At 40.6% G+C, this 17830-nt stretch overlaps 1 protein-coding gene across 27 annotated transcripts in view; it reads right to left on the bottom strand.

Moving 5' to 3' along the window:
* The window catches only part of kif1aa (kinesin family member 1Aa), a 399876-nt gene that overhangs the window by 68510 nt on the left and 313536 nt on the right, over positions 1-17830 (bottom strand). For all 27 annotated transcript variants that reach the window (XM_073040705.1, XM_073040709.1, XM_073040710.1 and 24 more), the window contains 5 exons: positions 17421-17506; positions 9364-9499; positions 6847-7009; positions 6415-6505; positions 580-698 (listed from right to left, as the gene is read on the bottom strand). In XM_073040705.1, coding sequence (XP_072896806.1) covers positions 580-698; positions 6415-6505; positions 6847-7009; positions 9364-9499; positions 17421-17506 — 595 coding nt within the window. The remainder of the gene's footprint in view (positions 1-579; positions 699-6414; positions 6506-6846; positions 7010-9363; positions 9500-17420; positions 17507-17830) is intronic.

The raw sequence follows: 17830 nt of genomic DNA, 5'->3' as shown, positions 1-17830 counted from the left end.
ACCAAAAGACTAATGCAAGCAATGGAAACAGAGCACCATCTCACAAACTGCCCACCCATTTGAAGAGTTGGCCATTCCTCAGAGTTGACAAAACTGAAGTAAGTCATCTTCAACCTGAAGCAGTAGCTCAGAAGAAGGCTTTTAATTAATGTTTGGCCTCTGTGTAGTGCCTGCAGCAGGAGTATCACTCATAAATTCTATAGATAACATAGACACGGGGTGATTTATCTCCTTCAATCAGGTATTGTTCCTTAGTTGATATACATTTGGACTTTCATGTCCTTGAACAGTTAGTCTAATCTTAGATCCTCCCCACCCACTACAAGTAAAACTAAAGAATTATGTAGAACCTCTATGGCTACAAGGAATGAGATACTAGCTTTTTATTTATATATACTTCTTTGTATGTTATGCAATTCTTTATAATTGTTGAATGCTAGTGTTATTTGTTACATGCTCTGCCCTGACCAACACACAACAAATTCTTAATACGTGTAAATGCATCTGCTGACTACATTTAATCCTGATACTTGTTTCTTGATAATGTGGCATTGAGTGATATACAGCAGGAGAGTGTACCTGATGAGGTCCTTGCAGAGAGGCGGGAATGGATGCTGTTGGTAGTGTCCAAATACCTCAAAGACAATAGGTTGGGTCTTGATATACTCTATGAAGGATTTGGTCACCTCCACTGCAATCTGTAAAAAGAATAAATCTTTCAAATACACTTCAAGATGTAAACAAAAGAATGAAGTTTCCAGACTGCTACAGCCATTAACAGGACAGGTAGCAGAGCACACTCTCGTGGACTGGGTTGCTGCATGACTCTACAATACTGCATGTGCAAAGATTAGAGCTAAAGATGTCTGGTTTACATGGGAGGCCGACCTACCCTCAACTCATTCAGATTCTGATTGTTGCTACCCATTCAACACAAACTCCTGAAGCTCGTGATTCACAATCCCTGATTTGCCCAAATTTCCTTACACTTGATCTTCCAGTCCCCGAACTCCTCCAATGGTGAAACTTCAGATCAGCAGCTCTGGAGCCTGGTGGGTTGATGCAGTGGGCCAACAATGTGTGCACCATTCAACAACCCTATCAAGAGTCTTCTATTTTAAGCTTAACCCTACACATGCTGCATGCTTTACGGGCTCAAGGAGGGAGGGGGTTGTGTTGGAATTTCAGTTAAGGGTTGGGTGAGTGCATTGATTGTGGTTTGACAGTCCAGAGGAGCAGATCATCACCTAGTGGATTGAGTCAACAGTGCTTGGAAATGACAGGGAAGGGGATATGGATGCCGTGGTAGGTTGGGAAGGAGTACTGACATTGTGGATTAAAAGAACACACTCACAGGAGATAAGTATTTAAAAGGATCCACATAACTCAGGGTATCAGAACTGGTGATAAAAAGTTTTAAGAACTTTTAAAAAGGGTTCTAGAAGTAAGCCTGGCAATTATAGACCTGTCAGTTTGACATCAGTGGTGGGTAAATTAATGGAAAGTATTCTTAGAGATAGTATTTATAATTATCTGGATAGACAGGATCTGATTAGGAGTAGCCAGCATGGATTTGTGCGTGGAAGGTCATGTTTGACAAACCTTATTGAATTTTTTGAAGTAGTTACGAGGAATGTTGACGAGGGTAAGGCAGTGGATGTAGTCTATATGGACTTCAGCAAGGCCTTTGACAAAGTTCCACATGGAAGGTTAGTTAAGAAGGTTCAGTCGTTAGGTATTAATGCTGGAGTAATAAAATGGATTCAACAGTGGCTAGATGGGAGATGCCAGAGAGTAGTGGTGGATAATTGTTTATCGGGATGGAGGCCGGTGACTAGCGGGGTGCCTCAGGGATCTGTTTTGGGCCCAATGTTGTTTGTAATATACATAAATGATCTGGATGATGGGGTGGTAAATTGGATTAGTAAGTATGCTGATGATACTAAGGTAGGAGGTGTTGTGGATAATGAGGTGGGTTTTCAAAGCTTGCAGGGAGATTTATGCCGGTTAGAAGAATGGGCTGAACGTTGGCAGATGGAGTTTAATGCTGAGAAGTGTGAGGTTCTACATTTTGGCAGGAATAATCCAAATAGAACATACAGGGTAAATGGTAGGGCATTGAGGAATGCAGTGGAACAGAGAGATCTAGGAATAACAGTGCATAGTTCCCTGAAGGTGGAGTCTCATGTAGATAGGGTGGTGAAGAAGGCTTTTGGAACGCTGGCCTTTATAAATCAGAGCATTGAGTACAGAAGTTGGGATGTAATGTTAAAATTGTACAAGGCATTGGTAAGGCCAAATTTGGAATATTGTGTACAGTTCTGGTCACCGAATTATAGGAAAGATATCAATAAATTAGAGAGAGTGCAGAGACGATTTACTAGAATGTTACCTGGGTTTCAGCACTTAAGTTACAGAGAAAGGTTGAACAAGTTAGGTCTCTATTCATTGGAGCGTAGAAGGTTGAGGGGGGATTTGATCGAGGTATTTAAAATGTTGAGAGGGATAGATAGAGTTGACGTGAATAGGCTGTTTCCATTGAGAGTAGGGGAGATTCAAACGAGAGGACATGATTTGAGAGTTAGGGGGCAAAAGTTTAAGGGAAACACGAGGGGGTATTTCTTTACTCAGAGAGTGATAGCTGTGTGGAATGAGCTTCCTGTAGAAGTAGTAGAGGCCAGTTCAGTTGTGTCATTTAAGGTAAAATTGGATAGGTATATGGATAGGAAAGGAGTGGAGGGTTATGGGCTGAGTGCGGGTAGGTGGGACTAGGTGAGATTAAGAGTTCGGCACGGACTAGGAGGGCCGGAATGGCCTGTTTCCGTGCTGTGATTGTTATATGGTTATATGGTGAGGAACTTTGCTCATGCAAGGACCCCTTCAATTACACTGCTGCAGAAGCTTTAGGTTTCTGATTTGTTCAGATCAAAGGAATAGTTGAAAAAAGAGGTAACACGCACAAAATGCTGGATGAACTCAGCAGCATCCACGGAAATGAATGAAGTGGATGTTTCAGGCCTAGACCCTTCATCAGAACTGGGAAGGAAGGGGGGCAAAAGCCAGAATAAGATGGGGGAGGGGACGCTGATAGGTGAGACCAGGTGAGGTGTAAGATGTGTGGGTGGGTGGGGAAGGGGGGTAATGTGAGAAGCTAGGATGGGGTAGGTGGACTGTAAAAGAAGGAATCTGATTGGAGAGCACAGTGCACCATGGAAGAAAGAAAAGGAAGGGAACAAGAAGGCAGGTAAGGAGAAGAGGTAAGAGAGTAACCAAAATGGAGAGTGAATAGAAGCAGCAATGCAGTGGCAAGAACTTACTGGAATGTGGAGAAATTGATGTTCAGGCCACCAGGCTGGAGGCTAACCAGACGGAACATGAGGTACTGCTCCTCCACCTTGAGTTTGAACCCTCCATGGCAGTAGAAGAGTCCATGGACAAACATGTCAGGAAAAGTTGAGGAGTATGTCCAGTGTAGGCTTGGGACATGGACTGTTTTACATAGCCAATGAAAAGGCAGTCATAACCAGGGCCCATATAGGTGCCCATAGCTATACCTTTAGTTTGGAGAAAGTTGCAGAAGCCAAAAGACAAATTGTTGAGGGTAAGGGCTATTTCCACTAGATGGAAAAGGGTGATGGTGGAGAAAAACTGGTTAGTTCTGTTATCAAGGGACAAGCAGAAAGCTTTAAATCTTTTCTGATGGGAATGGAAGTGTGTAGGGACTGGATGTTCATAATAAAAATAAGGCAATCTGGGCCAGGGGACAGAAAGTAATTGAAGTGACGGAGAGCATGTAAAGTGTCACGGATGTAGATAGGAAGAGACTGAACCAAGGGAAACAAAATGGAGCCAAGGTATACGGACATAAGTTCAGTGGGACAGGAGTATGCAGAATCAATAGGCCTACTGGGACAGTTAGGTTTGTGGATCTTGGGTAGGAACTAGAATCAAGCAGTGTGGACAGGAGCCATGAGGTTGGTGGCAACTGGACAGGACATCACCAGAGTTAATGAGGTTGGTGATAGTGCGGGAAACAATGGCCTGGTGCTCCTTCGTGGGGTCTTGTGCATTGGTGAAGTAAGAGGAGGTGTCTGAGAGCCTTAGCAAGGAAGAGGTCAACCTGCTAGAACCCTTGTCTGTGGGTTTTAATGGTGAGGTTGGGACTGAGGCAGAGAGTGCGAAGGCTGTCCGTTCAGAGGGGGGTTGGGTTAAAATAGGCTAGAGGAAAGGTGAAGTTGAGACAGTTGATGTCCCATCAGCAGTTAAGAGATGAAAAGGTCTAGAACAGGCAGAAGGCTAATGTGGGGTGCAGAAGAACAGAGTTGAAGATGGGAGAAGGTGTCATCGGTGGGAATTCTCGTCAAAGAAGTAGGCTGGGAGATGGAGGTGACAGAAAAAGAGCTTATGTCATTATGTCAGGCGCAGAACTCATTGAGGTGCAAGGGGACAAAGATAAGGCCCTTGCTGAAGACAGAACATTCTGCCTCACAGAGGGGTAAAGCAAAGAGTATGGTGAATACATAGCACAGGGTGGAACTGGGTTCATGGAAGGATCAGATAAGAGAGGAGTGTTGGACTGTTCAGGGAAAGTGTGGTGGGAGGAAAATAGGGGCTCGGAGGAATGAAGGGGGCAAGGGTAGAGGGGACACCGATAGGCCATGGGATGGTGGGGGACAGTGGTGGAAGAAGAGGAGCAGTAGGCCACAGTGAGAAAGGTCTCAGCCTGGAGACAGCTGGTACGACAGTCTGGAGGGGGTCTGGGTTGAGGCTGGAGGCAGCTGTTGTCAATATAGCAGAGTCCACTGCCTTGCTGTGGGCAATCTTCTAATGCTGCCTGACTTGCTGAGTGCCTCCAACATTTTGTGTGTGTTGTTTAAGAATTTTGGCATCTACAGAATGTCATGTAACTATAAACACAATACTGCAGTTTCCCTAACCATTTTTAACAGGAATTCTGGACAAATCCCTCACTTTTGTGTTCCATGCTGCTACAATACAACCATATGCTCTCTTAACAACCTTCTCAACTTGTCCTACCACTTTCAAAAACATTTGAAAACATTCTTGCAGCCTCTTTAAAACTTAGCTTGTTCTGGCTCTCATTTTTCATACTAAATATTATCAACAGGATAAATTATGCCTTTAATATGTCATTTTTCATGGCAAGCTGGTGAGGTTCTCCTGGTATTTTATACTGTTGCACATACTGTTTACTGCATTTTCCATGTTTTTTGTTCGAAATGACAAACGTTCATTTCCCTCCACCGATGTTGACTAACTTTCTGAGTTCCTCTAGCATTTTGCTTGTTTGCCCAGATTCCAGCATCTGCATTCTCTTGTGTCTCCCTTTTCCCACTACTCTCAGTTTCCTGAATCTGATCCGTTTTGTCATTACTCTTTTAATTGCAAGGGCATTTGCTAATAAGCATATTGAATAATATTTTGTTGAGCATCGCATGTACATCTGGTCAACGTCAGCAATATTACCAATATTACCTCTTTGTCACTTTATGAAAGGACCACATTGAATTAGTAAATAGAATGTACCTTGAGCCAAACCAATGTTCTCTCATTTAATTGCCTGTACTTTCCCACAACCTGAGTAGTTCTAGCCCAATTAATATCTCTATAAGTCCCTACCATTTAGGTTGACTAGCCCATGGTTGTCTGTTTTTTTCCTCTCTCCTGTCTTTAAATGGGAAAAGATAGGACTCTTCCACAGGAAGAAGTACTAATTTGGGGCAAGACTAATTTTACAGGAATTTGCAAAGGGTGATAGGGAAACGCTGGCTGCAGGTGAAGGAACCTCAGGCAAGTGGGAGGCTTTTGAAAGTGAGATCTTGGAGTTTCAGTTTATTGTCATTTAGAAACCACAAATGCAATGCAGTTAAAAAATGAGACAACGTTCCTCCAGAATGATATCACAAAAGCACATGACATTCTGGAGAAACGTCGTCTCATTTTTTAACTGCATTGCATTTGTGGTTTCTAAATGACAATAAACTGAAACTGAACTGAACTGAACAGAAAACGTTCCTGTTAGAGTGAAGAGAAAAGCTGGAAGGTTTAAGAAACCCCGGTCAGGGAAAAGGAGACATGTCAAGCACAGGCAGCTGAGATTTAGTAAGTCCCTGAAAGATTGAAAGGGATATAGAGGCATACTGTAGAAAAAAAAATTAGGAGAGCAAAAGGAGGATATGAAATAGCTGTGGCAGAAAATGTAAAGGAAGCTTCTAAAAGATTCTACAAGTACACTGAGATTAAAAGGGAACTGGGTACAGAATTGGTCCTTTGAGGATCAGTGTTATTGTCTTGCTTCTGCTGGATGGCCAGGACTGCACAGTGAGATCTCACTAACAGCCCCTACAGTTTGTGTGATAGAGTACTGCATGGGCACCCAGAATACCGACTCACATTCTGCACGTGATAGAAACCAAGTGCGGGTCCTCGGCCTGTGTTTTTCAACGGTTCCGTTGAAAAGGCTTCCTCTTGGCGATGGATGAAACTGTAGCAAAGTAAAAAAAGAAGTAAAATCACGGATAGACCTTTGTTGGAAGCATTACATACAATTTAGTCATAGTACTGGTTCAGTATATCAGATTCTTGGGGTGCTGCAAATATAGGCAAAATCACAAGCTTTCATTAGGCTATTTTACCCCTTCCCCACCCCACCTTGCTAAACAAGAACTCTTAAGTGCTTTAAGAAGATGGTAGTGGTGTGGGTAAGATGGTGCTATGGCATCATGATAAAGGGATGACTCTCTTAATGGGATAAATGGATCACTTCTCAGTGGCAATTACTATGCCATCCATAGGCACGGCAATGTGTTTCTACAGGATACTTACTTGAATTGGCAGAAGATGTCGGCATATTCAGCTGAGATACTCGATGCCTGTAAGACAGTCACTCTGAAAGTGAAGTTGCTGCCAATCCTGAGATGTTCTACTATACCATCTACCTGTGCATCTACCGGTGACTTCACTGGACTCTCCAGCTCCTCCTGAGTGGCTGCAAAATGGAGACAAAACCACACACATTTATCCCCAATCTCGCACAAGGTCAAAACTGGTTTAAGTTGGTGGTGATGGAGTGGATATCTAAAATAGCGAGGGTTAAAGGTTCATGTCTCACTCTTGCCCATAACTATTTTAACCATACATGGAGAAAGTTCCTGTTTATAAAGTAAGGACATGCAGGCCATCTTAAACATACTCACGACTAAATCCTGTACTGCTGCTTACAAAGCCTTACATCAGTCATGACCCTGACCACAGCAGACTGTTGGAAGCCCAGATATGTCTTCCTCATGGACTTTGGGAAGCAGCAATGTAACTCTCAACTCCAAAAGCAAGTGCTTGGACAGTCCTAGACTGCTGCCCACTACCACTGCCTCACCCCACCGATCCAGTGACTGCAAACTTTCCTGACTGCCTACCTCCTACCTCCTCAGTGGCCTTGGTGGAGACACTGCACTGTATCCAGAGAGGTCAGGAGCACAGCTAGTCTCAGCTTCCTAGACTCAGGACCACTCCAGACTGAATGCAGTGACTTTTGCCACTGACACTGTAATACACCCTGTATTATGTAGATTCATTTTGACTCTATAGTCATGGAAATTTGTCCCCCAGGAAACACAGAGAATACACAAGCATTGCCTACACTGTTTGATTCATGTCCTTCTCCCAGAATCTTCCTGTCAGGACTACCTTATGGGTCTTCATGGCCCCATGCACACCCCTTCTGCACCAGCCCATGCAGAACTTCTGACTCCCTGGGAACCCTGACCCCACCTACCTCCTACTGATATAACATTTGTTCACTCAGTGGCAACACTGTCCTGTGCTGCCTGACTGTGGCTGCAATGATCACACCTGTAGGGTTACTCTGTCAACTGAGAAAAGTAGTGAAACATCACAGCGGAACTTCAACTTCACTGTGGCATTAACAGGGAAACCTGACAATGTTGTTCTGGGAATCTCACACCTGATGTTTCAGTTCTTTCTGTAACTTTCACAGAAAACATCACAATAACATTTTAAAGCCAAAATATGTCTTGGAGTAATTTCTCGCCCTGCGACTCCACAGACAACCCTTCTTTTTCTGTTGTCCATGAGCCACAATCTCAACAGGAACCAAGAAGAGGGCATCACTGTGTTGCCCTTAAGGCATTTATTTAGCTTTATTACATTTTTGCTTTAAATACTTATTTGTAACTATTTTCTAGTTAAAGTTAAAGGTTGATAACTATGTTGCAGTTGTTGAAGGTAAATTCATTATCTGTGATGACGTCACACCCGGTTTCACCGCGTCTTGTGGGTAAACTCCGGTTTGGAGAAACGGGAAGGCGGGGGCTTGTGTGTGCAGGATCAACATGAGAAAAACTCAATTTCTACCCACTAAGGAACATCATAGAAGCAATGCCGTAAGTTCATATGACAGTCGATATGTTGAAGTAAAAATGTTAACGCTGATTCTGTTAAAAGAAATGACGGTTGATGAGGTTTATTTTCTTGTGCTACTGAAAGCATTGTTGGAAGGTTTGTGTTGGAGTCTATTTAAAGCTGTTGATGGCGTAGGTAGATTCTGACTGTATGTTGTACTTCAATGAGACTTTAGTGTAATATAGTTTGTTGTAGTTTTACTTTTACAAGTATTTATGATACAAATGTGATGCCAAGAAGGAAACAGATAATGTATATATTTTGTATTATTTTATCAAGTTTTACCAGACATTAATGTGGAAGAGTGAACAGTAAACGGTTAATCTTACTGTGACCCTGTCTTCATTGGCTCCTGTTTAACTTGGTGTTTAGTCAGAGTGTCAACTCACTGCACGAGAACACTATAATCACAAAATCCCTTAGTGTGGGCACAGGCCAATCAGCCCTCTACACTGGTGCCTGTTCTTCTAAAGAGCTACTCAATTAGTCTTACTGACCTGATTGTTTGCCACAGTGTTGTATATCTGCTTTTAAAGAAGACAGATATCCAACACGGTTTGTTACATCCAACCACTAACTGGTTCCAATAACACGTTGACAGTTTTCTATCCAGCGTAAGTCCCTTGTACTGCCTGGTATGCAATCAACAAATAAAAGCAGGAATGAAAAAAAAGGCACGGAATGTGTAGTGGTTTCAGTGGCTGGCTCTATCCAGGGATGGGAATCTTCTGTCAGCTGATTTCACTTATCTGGGAAGACACCAGATGTGAAGAGGTGCCCTCCTAGCTAGCATGTAGTTATCCTGAGAAGGTAATACCATTTCCCAAATAGCTCCTGGCTTCTGAAACATGCACATCCCAGCACCACCAGCTTCAACCACGGTAATATACAGTGCTGTGGGTTTGCCAGTGTAGTGCATACCTGTGCAGGTGTTGTTGTTAACCTCATCAGCTGAAGGGCCTGAATCGCTGGACTGACCTTGCCCTTCAACAATGCGCAGCTCCTCCTGAGACGTGCCTGAGCGTGACATTCCAGCTGTACAGCAATCCGACTGAAACTAAACACAACAGAGTGACGTCACTCCAAAATCAACCAGACAAGAACTTGTGACAATGTTGATCAAGTTAGTCATGATTTTGGCAGCAAAGACAATTCAGCCTGAACTATATAGTCTGAAGGTTTGTACTGTGCCCTGCTTCATGTAGTTTTTCCACTTTCACCATCTCATTCACTGGAGGTGGAAGGCCCGGCATGAATCAACAAAATATCTTCCAATAAATAACTCATCACCTGCAGCCTACTTAAACCCTGCTCTCATCCACGGTCCTTGTTCACTTATTGAACCAGCCAGCCTCAGACAAAGGCTCCCAGCCTTTACTAACCTTGTTGCCTTGTCATATTAAGTACCTGTTCTCTCTTGTTTAGTGGCCCCCTGTGGCTTGTTATTTTGCAGTTTATTAAAGTTATCGCTCACCGCTAAATCATCTCCGCTACTCTGCATTTGAGTCAAGACTCCTCTACATTTCCTGGTTTTAAAATCTTCCATTGGGGTTCCCCTTGACTTTCACTGCTCTGGTGGGAACAATCCTAAATCTCAGTGCTCACACTGATGCTTTCGTTTGCCATCCAGGGTACTTCAGTGAATAATTGATCCAGGTTTGTTAAAGTCATACAACAGACCCTTCAGCCTATTGAGATCGTGCTGACCATCAAGCACCCATTAGCATTAACCCTAAACTGATCCCATTTTTATTCTCCCCCCTATTCCCATCGTGCGACTTTATTGTTCGTCCGCACACTAATGGCAATTTACAATGACCAGCTAAACTACCAAACCACAGATTGTGCGTTACAGGTCAGGATCGAATCTGGGTCACTGGGGACGTAAGGCAACAGTGCCTCAAGCTGTGCCAATGCTGCACCCTGAACCAACCTTGCCCGAATTGATGTATTTCCCAAACACCTCATATGTTCACCACAATGCATTATCCAACATCCCTCCAAAATAACTTGTTGTCACTCCACGAATAAGCCTTAATCTTCTATTAAAGTACCATGTAGTCATTAGGTTTGGAAGTCAAGATACCAATTTGACGGACATGGAACCTTTTCACACATCAAGCTGAATGTTCTGCAGAGCCATGCTATCACAGATTCTACTTCACTTAAAAAAAAACCTTCTTTCCCGGATCATATGGAAGCTAAAGAAGTATGTTCTATATATAATTTCAAGCACCATGGAGTTCATTTAAAGAGCAAACATGAGGAAATCTGCAGATGCTGGAAATTCAGACAACACACACAAAATGCTGGTAGAACACAGCAGGCCAGGCAGCATCTATAGGGAGAAGCACTGTCCACGTTTCTGCCCGAGACGTCGACAGTGCTTCTCCCTATAGATGCTGCCTGGCCTGCTGTGTTCCACCAGCATTTTGTGTGTGCTGTTTGGAGTTCATTTGTTGGGGGGCCACTTGTGGAGATTCTCAGGGCTGGAGATCACTGTGAGCTGTATGTGTGGTTAGGGCTCGTGGTTCCTGTGGATTTTCTTAGAGGTTACTGTAGAAAATTCTGTGGGTAAGTGGTTATTGTGGGTGTCCAAGGCTGTTGTTTACTTTAGACATTCTCATGGTTAGGAGTTAGTGTGGATATTTACAATGTTAGAGGTTACTGTGGGGATACTTAGGGTCAGACAGTAAGAATGGGTAACAAGGAGTACAAATGGGTAATAGGGAATAAGAATGGGTAACAGGAAGTAAGAATGGGTAACAGGAAGTAAGGTGTCAAGACAACGCTGATATGTGACTCTCTGTGTGCAGCTCTGATGGGAATTATCGAATGTTCCTGCTTAAGCTACTACAGCTGAAATCCACAGTCACAACCTTGGGTACTTTAGTAAGCAACATTGTTTTAAGATATTTTAAAAAATCTATCAATCCTCAAAATCGACAAATCTTGGACGGCAGACTCAATCACCAGTGAAGTTCCCTTTTAAGAAAACAGAAGCATGGAAGGAGCACTGGGCTACAGGTACAAACAAATGAAACTCCCACTCCCAACTATCCTGTTGGCAAATGCACAGTCTCTGGAAAATAAAATTCAAGCCCTGAGAGCAAGATTGCTGAATCAGAGGGACATCAGGGTATGCTGTGTACTTTACTTTGTGGAAGCATGGTTTACACCCACCATTTCAGATACAGCACTGCAGCCCAAGGGCTTCACCATTCACCCAAAGACAGGTCAGCTGAGTCTGTAAATGTAGAGGACGGGGAGTTTGCTCCATGATTAGCTCATTGTGGTGCATTGATGTGATGGTTCTGTCCTAGCTGGAACACCTAGCGGCCAAGTGTCATGCACTGTATGTGCCGAGGGAGTTTTCCGCCATCATCTTGTAGCAAAGGCCAACGCCAGGCAGGCACTGGAGGACATGTGCACTGGGACCAGCAGTCATGAAGAAGCTCACCCTCTTGCCTTCCTTCCCTATTATTGCAGGGGATTTCCACATGGCCAGCTTGAAGAAGTCTCTGAACATCTATCACTAACCCAGCCTATCACCTGTGGAACCAGAGGAGTCAACACAATTGACCACTCTTATACCACCGTCAAGAATGCTTACTGTGCCATCCCATGTTCATTCATTTGGAAAGTCCAATCACCTTGCTGTACTTCCACATCCAGCATTTAAGACTAAGGACCAGAGCACCAGTGGCGAGGATCAAGAAGGTATGGTTGAGGGAGCACTTACAGGACTGCACTGAGCCAATGGACTGGACACTATTCAGGGATTCACCCGGTCATCTGAAAAAATACACCTCTTGTCACTGACTTCACCAAGACCTGTGTGGATGATTTTGCACCTTCTTGAACCAGGAGATTCATAGTCTGCTGAAGGCTAGATCAATGGCATTCAAGACCAGCGATCCAGTACTAATCAAGAAGCCCAGGTATGACCTACGAAAAGCTCTTTTAAGAGTGATGAAGCAATTCAGATTGAAGTTAGAGATGGAATCGGATGCACGTCAGCTGTGGCAGGGTTTGCTGGACATTATCTCCTACGAGGTGAAACCTAACATCATGGATGTCAGCGATGATTTACTCCCAGAAGTGTTAAACACCTTTTATGCACACTTTGAAGAGGAGAGTAAAACTACACTTGTACAAATCCCTACAGCATCTGGCGACACTGTAATCTCTGTCTTGGAGGCTGATGTCAGAACATATTTCAAGAGGGTGAACCCTCGCTAGGCCCTGGTCGGGCAATGAAAACCTGTGCTAACCAACTGGCGGAAATATTCAAGGACATCTTCACTCTCTCACTTTTTTTAAAAACTTTTTTAAATTGAGTTTTCAAATGATTACAGAAAGAAAAAAATATATACCCTTCCCCCCTCCCCCCTAACATCCCTATAGAAAAAAAGAAAAAGATAAAAAAAGAAAGAAAGAAAGAGAGAGTGCCTGGATATCGGAAGATCCCCACATGCTCCATGGAGTTCGTAATAACTTTAGTATGTATATTTATTTCTTTTCCCAAATAACCAATTATTTTATCTTTGGAGCACCTATATATTTAATCCTGTCTTTTGTAAATAAGGGCGCCAAATTTTCAAAAATGTTTCTTATTTATCTCTTAAATTATAAGTAATTTTTTCAAGTGGAATACAGCTGGAAATTTCATTCTTCCAACGATCTATACTTAAGTATGAATCCGATTTCCAAGTAACTGCAATAGCCTTTTTGGCTACTGCCAGTGCAATTTTTATGAATTCTTTCTGATATTTATTCAATTTGGGTTTCGATTTTATCTCTTCAATATCGCCTAATAAAAATAATATTGGATTATGTGGAAGTTGTGTTCCAATAAGACTCTTAAATTTGTCCAAAAAGGTTGAATTTTAGAACAAGACCAAGTAGAACGTAAAAAAGTACCGATTTCTTGGTTACATCAGAAACACTGATCAGATAAATTTGGATTTAATTAATTTATTTTTTGTGGTGTAATATATAATTGATGTAAAAAATTATATTGCACTAATCTTAACCGGACATTTATTGTATTTGTCATACTATCAAGGCATAGTCTTGACCAATTTGTTTCTTCAATTTTAATATTCAAGTCACTTTCCCATTTTTGTCTTGACTTATGGATTCCTTGTTTAATTGCCTGTTTTTGAATCAAGCTATACATACAAGAAATAAATTTTTTGAATTAAAGTTTCTATTTCATTAGATTTTGGCAATAACATTGTTTGACCTAATTTTTCTCTTAAATAAGCCCTTAATTGGAAGTAACAAAAAAGAGTGTTGTTTGATACTTTATATTTATTCTTTAATTGATCAAATGACATTAATATACCTCCTTCAAAACAATCTCCTATATATCTAATTCCTTTTTGAAACCAATTATATAAAAGTTGATTATCCATTGTAAAAGGAATAAATCTATTTTGAATTAAAGATCTCTTTGCTAATAAAGATTTCTTTGTCTCATCATCAACATTTATCTTATTCCATAAGTCAATCAAATGTTTTAATATAGGAGATTCTTTCTTTTCCTGTATCCATTTAGATTCCCAGTTATATATAAAATCTTCTGGTGTATTTTCTCCTATTTTATCTAGTTCTATTCTAATCCATGCCGGTCTTTTTCTCAAAAAAAGGATGCAATAAATCTAAGTTGATTTGCTTTATAATAATTCTTAAAATTTGGAAGTTGTAAACCTCCTAGATCAAATTTCCATGTCAATTTTTCCAACGATATTCTTGACATCTTACCTTTCCAAAGAAACTTCCTCACATATTTATTTAACTCTTGAAAAAACTTCTGGGGTAGTTGTATTGGTAGTGATTGGAATGTATTGTAGTCTAGGGAATATATTCATTTTTATGGTATTTACTCTACCTACTAATGTTATTGGTAATATCATCCATTTATCAAGATCTTCTTGAATTTTTTTCAATAATGGTAAGTAATTTAATTTATTTAAGTTCTTTATATCATTATCAACTCTTATACCTAAATATTTTATACCTTTTGTCAGCCATCTAAATTGAGTTATTAATCGACATTGACTATAATCTCCTTTAGTAAGAGGTAAAATTTCACTTTTATCCCAATTTATTTTCTAACCTGATATTTTCCCATATTCTTCTAATCTATAGGATAATTTATGCAACGAGTGCACTGGGTTTGTTAAATAAAGCAGAACATCATCAGCAAATAAGTTAATCTTGTATTCTTCCTGATTAACTCTGAAACCCTTAATATCTGGGTCCATTCTAATTAATTCAGCTAATGGTTCTATCGCCAACACAAATAAAGCAGGTGATAATGGACAACCTTGCCTAGTTGACCTTGTTAACTGAAATGGTGTTGAAATTTGACCATTTGTCACTACGTTAGCTTTGGGATTAATATTTAAGGTTTTAATCCATTTTATAAAAGATACTCCTAATCCATATTTTTCCAATACCTTAAATAAAAAATCCCATTCCAATCTATCAAATGCTTTTTCTGCATCTAAAGCAACTGCCACACTCATTTCCTCCCTCTTTTGAGCCAAATGAATTATACTAAATAACCGAGTTACATTATAAATTCTGTTTGATCCATATGTATTAATTTTGGTAAGTATTTAGATAATCTGTTAGATAAGATTTTTGCTATTATTTTATAATCAGTGTTTAACAAAGAAATAGGTCTATATGATGTTGGCTTTAAAAGATCTCTATCTTTTTTTGGCAATATTATTGAAATAGCTGTCGAGAAAGATTCTGGAAGTTTATGCGTTCTTTCCGCTTGATGTATTAACTCCATAAAAGGAGGAATTAATATATCTTTAAACTTTTTATAAAATTCAGGTGGAAATCCATCTTCTCCTGGGGATTTATTACTTTGAAATGATCCTAGAGCTTCTTCGACCTCTTTTAATGTAAAAGGCATATCTAATCCCTTCTGTTCTTTCGAATTCAATTTTGGAAGAGTTATTTGTGATAAAAACCTTTCTATCTTGACATTATCATTTTGTGATTCTGATTTATACAATTCAGAATAAAAATTCTTGAAAGTTTCATTAATTTCTAAAGGTTTATAAGTAATTTTATTTACTCTTGTTCGAATTGCATTTATCGTTTTAGAAGACTGGTCTGTTTTTAACTGCCATGCAAGGACCTTATGTGATCTTTCACCTAGTTCATAATATCTCTGTTTAGTTCTCATAATTGCTTTTTCTGTTCGATATGTCTGAAGTGTATTATATTGTAATTTCTTGTTAATAAGTTGTCTTTGTTTTTCTTCTGTCATATATCTTTGAGATTCTTTTTCTAATTTTGTAATCTCTTTTTCCAATTGATCTATTTCTATCATATATTCCTTCTTAATTTTAGAAGTATAACATTATCTGATCTCTCAAATATGCCTTCATTGCTTCCCACAATATAAATTTATCATCAACTGAATGTGAATTTGTATCTAAAAAGAACTGAATCTGCTTTTATCTTCACTCTCTCATTGCTGCAGTCGGAGATTCCCACCTGCTTCAAAAGGGCGATAATCATACCAGTGCCCAAGAGGAGCAGGATGAGCTACCTCAATGGCTATTGCTCATTTGCACTCGCATCTGAAGAGCTTTCAGAGGTTGGTCATGCCAGAATCAACTCCTGCCTAACTAAGCAAGGACCTGGACCCATTGCAATTTGCCTATCACCTCAATAGGTCTACAGTGGATGCAATCTCACTAGCTCTCCACTTGGCCTTGCTCACCCGGACAATAGAAATACCTACGTCAGGATGCTGTATATTGATTACAGCTCAGTGTTCAACACAGACATACCCTCAGCTCTAATCAACAAGCTCCAAAACCTGGGCCACTGTACTTCCATCTGCAACTGAATCCTTGACTTCCTCATCAGGAGACCACAGTCAGTGCAAGTGGAGGAAATAACATCTCCTCCTCGCTGACAATCAGCACCGGCACACATCAAGGATGCATGCTTGGCCTGTAGCTCCACTCTCTCTAAAGCTACAGCTCAAATGTCATCTATAAATTTGCTGATGACACAACTACCATTGGAAGAATTTCAGATGGTGATGAGGTGGTGCAGAGGTGTGAAATAGGTCAGCTAATTAGGTGATCACAACAGCAATCCTGCATTCTACGTCAGTAAGACCAAGGAATTGATTGTGGATTCAAGAAGGGGAAGTTTAGGGAACACACACTAGTCCTCATTAAGGGATCAGCAGTGAAAAGGGTGAGCAGTTGCATGTTTCAGGGTGTCAACATCCCGGGCCCAACATATTGATGCAATTACAAACAAGGCACGACAGTGGCTACATTTCATTCGGGCTTGAGGAGACCTGGTATGTTACCAAAGGTGCTCGTAAATTTCTACAGATGTACCATGGAGAACATTCTAACTGTTGCTTCACCATCTCGTATGGCGGGCCAATGCATAGGATCGTAAAAAGTTGCAGAAGTTGCAAACTCAGTCATCTTCATCATGGGCACTAGCCTCCCCAGCATCGAGGACATCTTCAAAAGGCGATTAAGTCATTAAGGACCTGATCAACCAGGACAAGCCCTCTTCTTATTGCTACCATCAGGGAGAAGTACAGGAGCCTGAAGACACACACTCAGCATATTTCTCGTCACCATCAGATATCTGAATGGATAATGAACCCATGTACACTACCTCACAATTTTTTTGCATTGTTTTTGAACTATTTATTTTAAAATTAAGTTACAATTATATATATATAGTCATTTATAGTTTTCATTAGGTATTGCAATGTCTTGCTACCACAAAACACCATATTTCACAATATATGTCAGTGATATTAAACCTGATTCTGTAAACTAGCATAAACCAGATAGGCTAAAATGGCTTCCCCCTTTGTTGTAAGGAAATATAAAATCATCTGGTAAACCACATATAATGAGGTTCAGGAAGTAAGCATGCAAAGAAGAGCTTGGTAGCAGCATTACCTTCTCAAAGTGCTGGTCATCAAAGGAAATCTTAGCTGTTCCTGATTGTCGAACCCCAGAACCATAGTCTGGGGCTTCCTCATCAGCTAAAAACAGAAAAAATAAAAATATTGCTCAATTGACACATGTAAGTGTGTTGTTAATCCTGGAATTATTTTTCTAACAGCGCTTGATTTATGATAATGAACTCAGAAAGCATACTCTGAATTTATATCCAGTTTTAGATCTTCAATGCGCATGCTAAAAATATCGTATTAAATACGAAAACACAAGAAAAGGTCATTTTAACTTCACATGCTAAGTAAAATCTTAAATGGTACGAGTAAATCAACTGTCCTGCTTTCACGTTTCATGAGATTGCAATGGCAAAAGAACACAATGGTGATTGCAAACCTTCACTGCATTCAAAT

This window comes from Hemitrygon akajei, chromosome 3 (genome assembly GCF_048418815.1).
Source record: "Hemitrygon akajei chromosome 3, sHemAka1.3, whole genome shotgun sequence".
Lineage (NCBI taxonomy): Eukaryota > Metazoa > Chordata > Chondrichthyes > Myliobatiformes > Dasyatidae > Hemitrygon > Hemitrygon akajei.
Note: the sequence above shows the minus strand (reverse complement) of the source record. Positions and strands in the feature narration are given on the sequence as shown.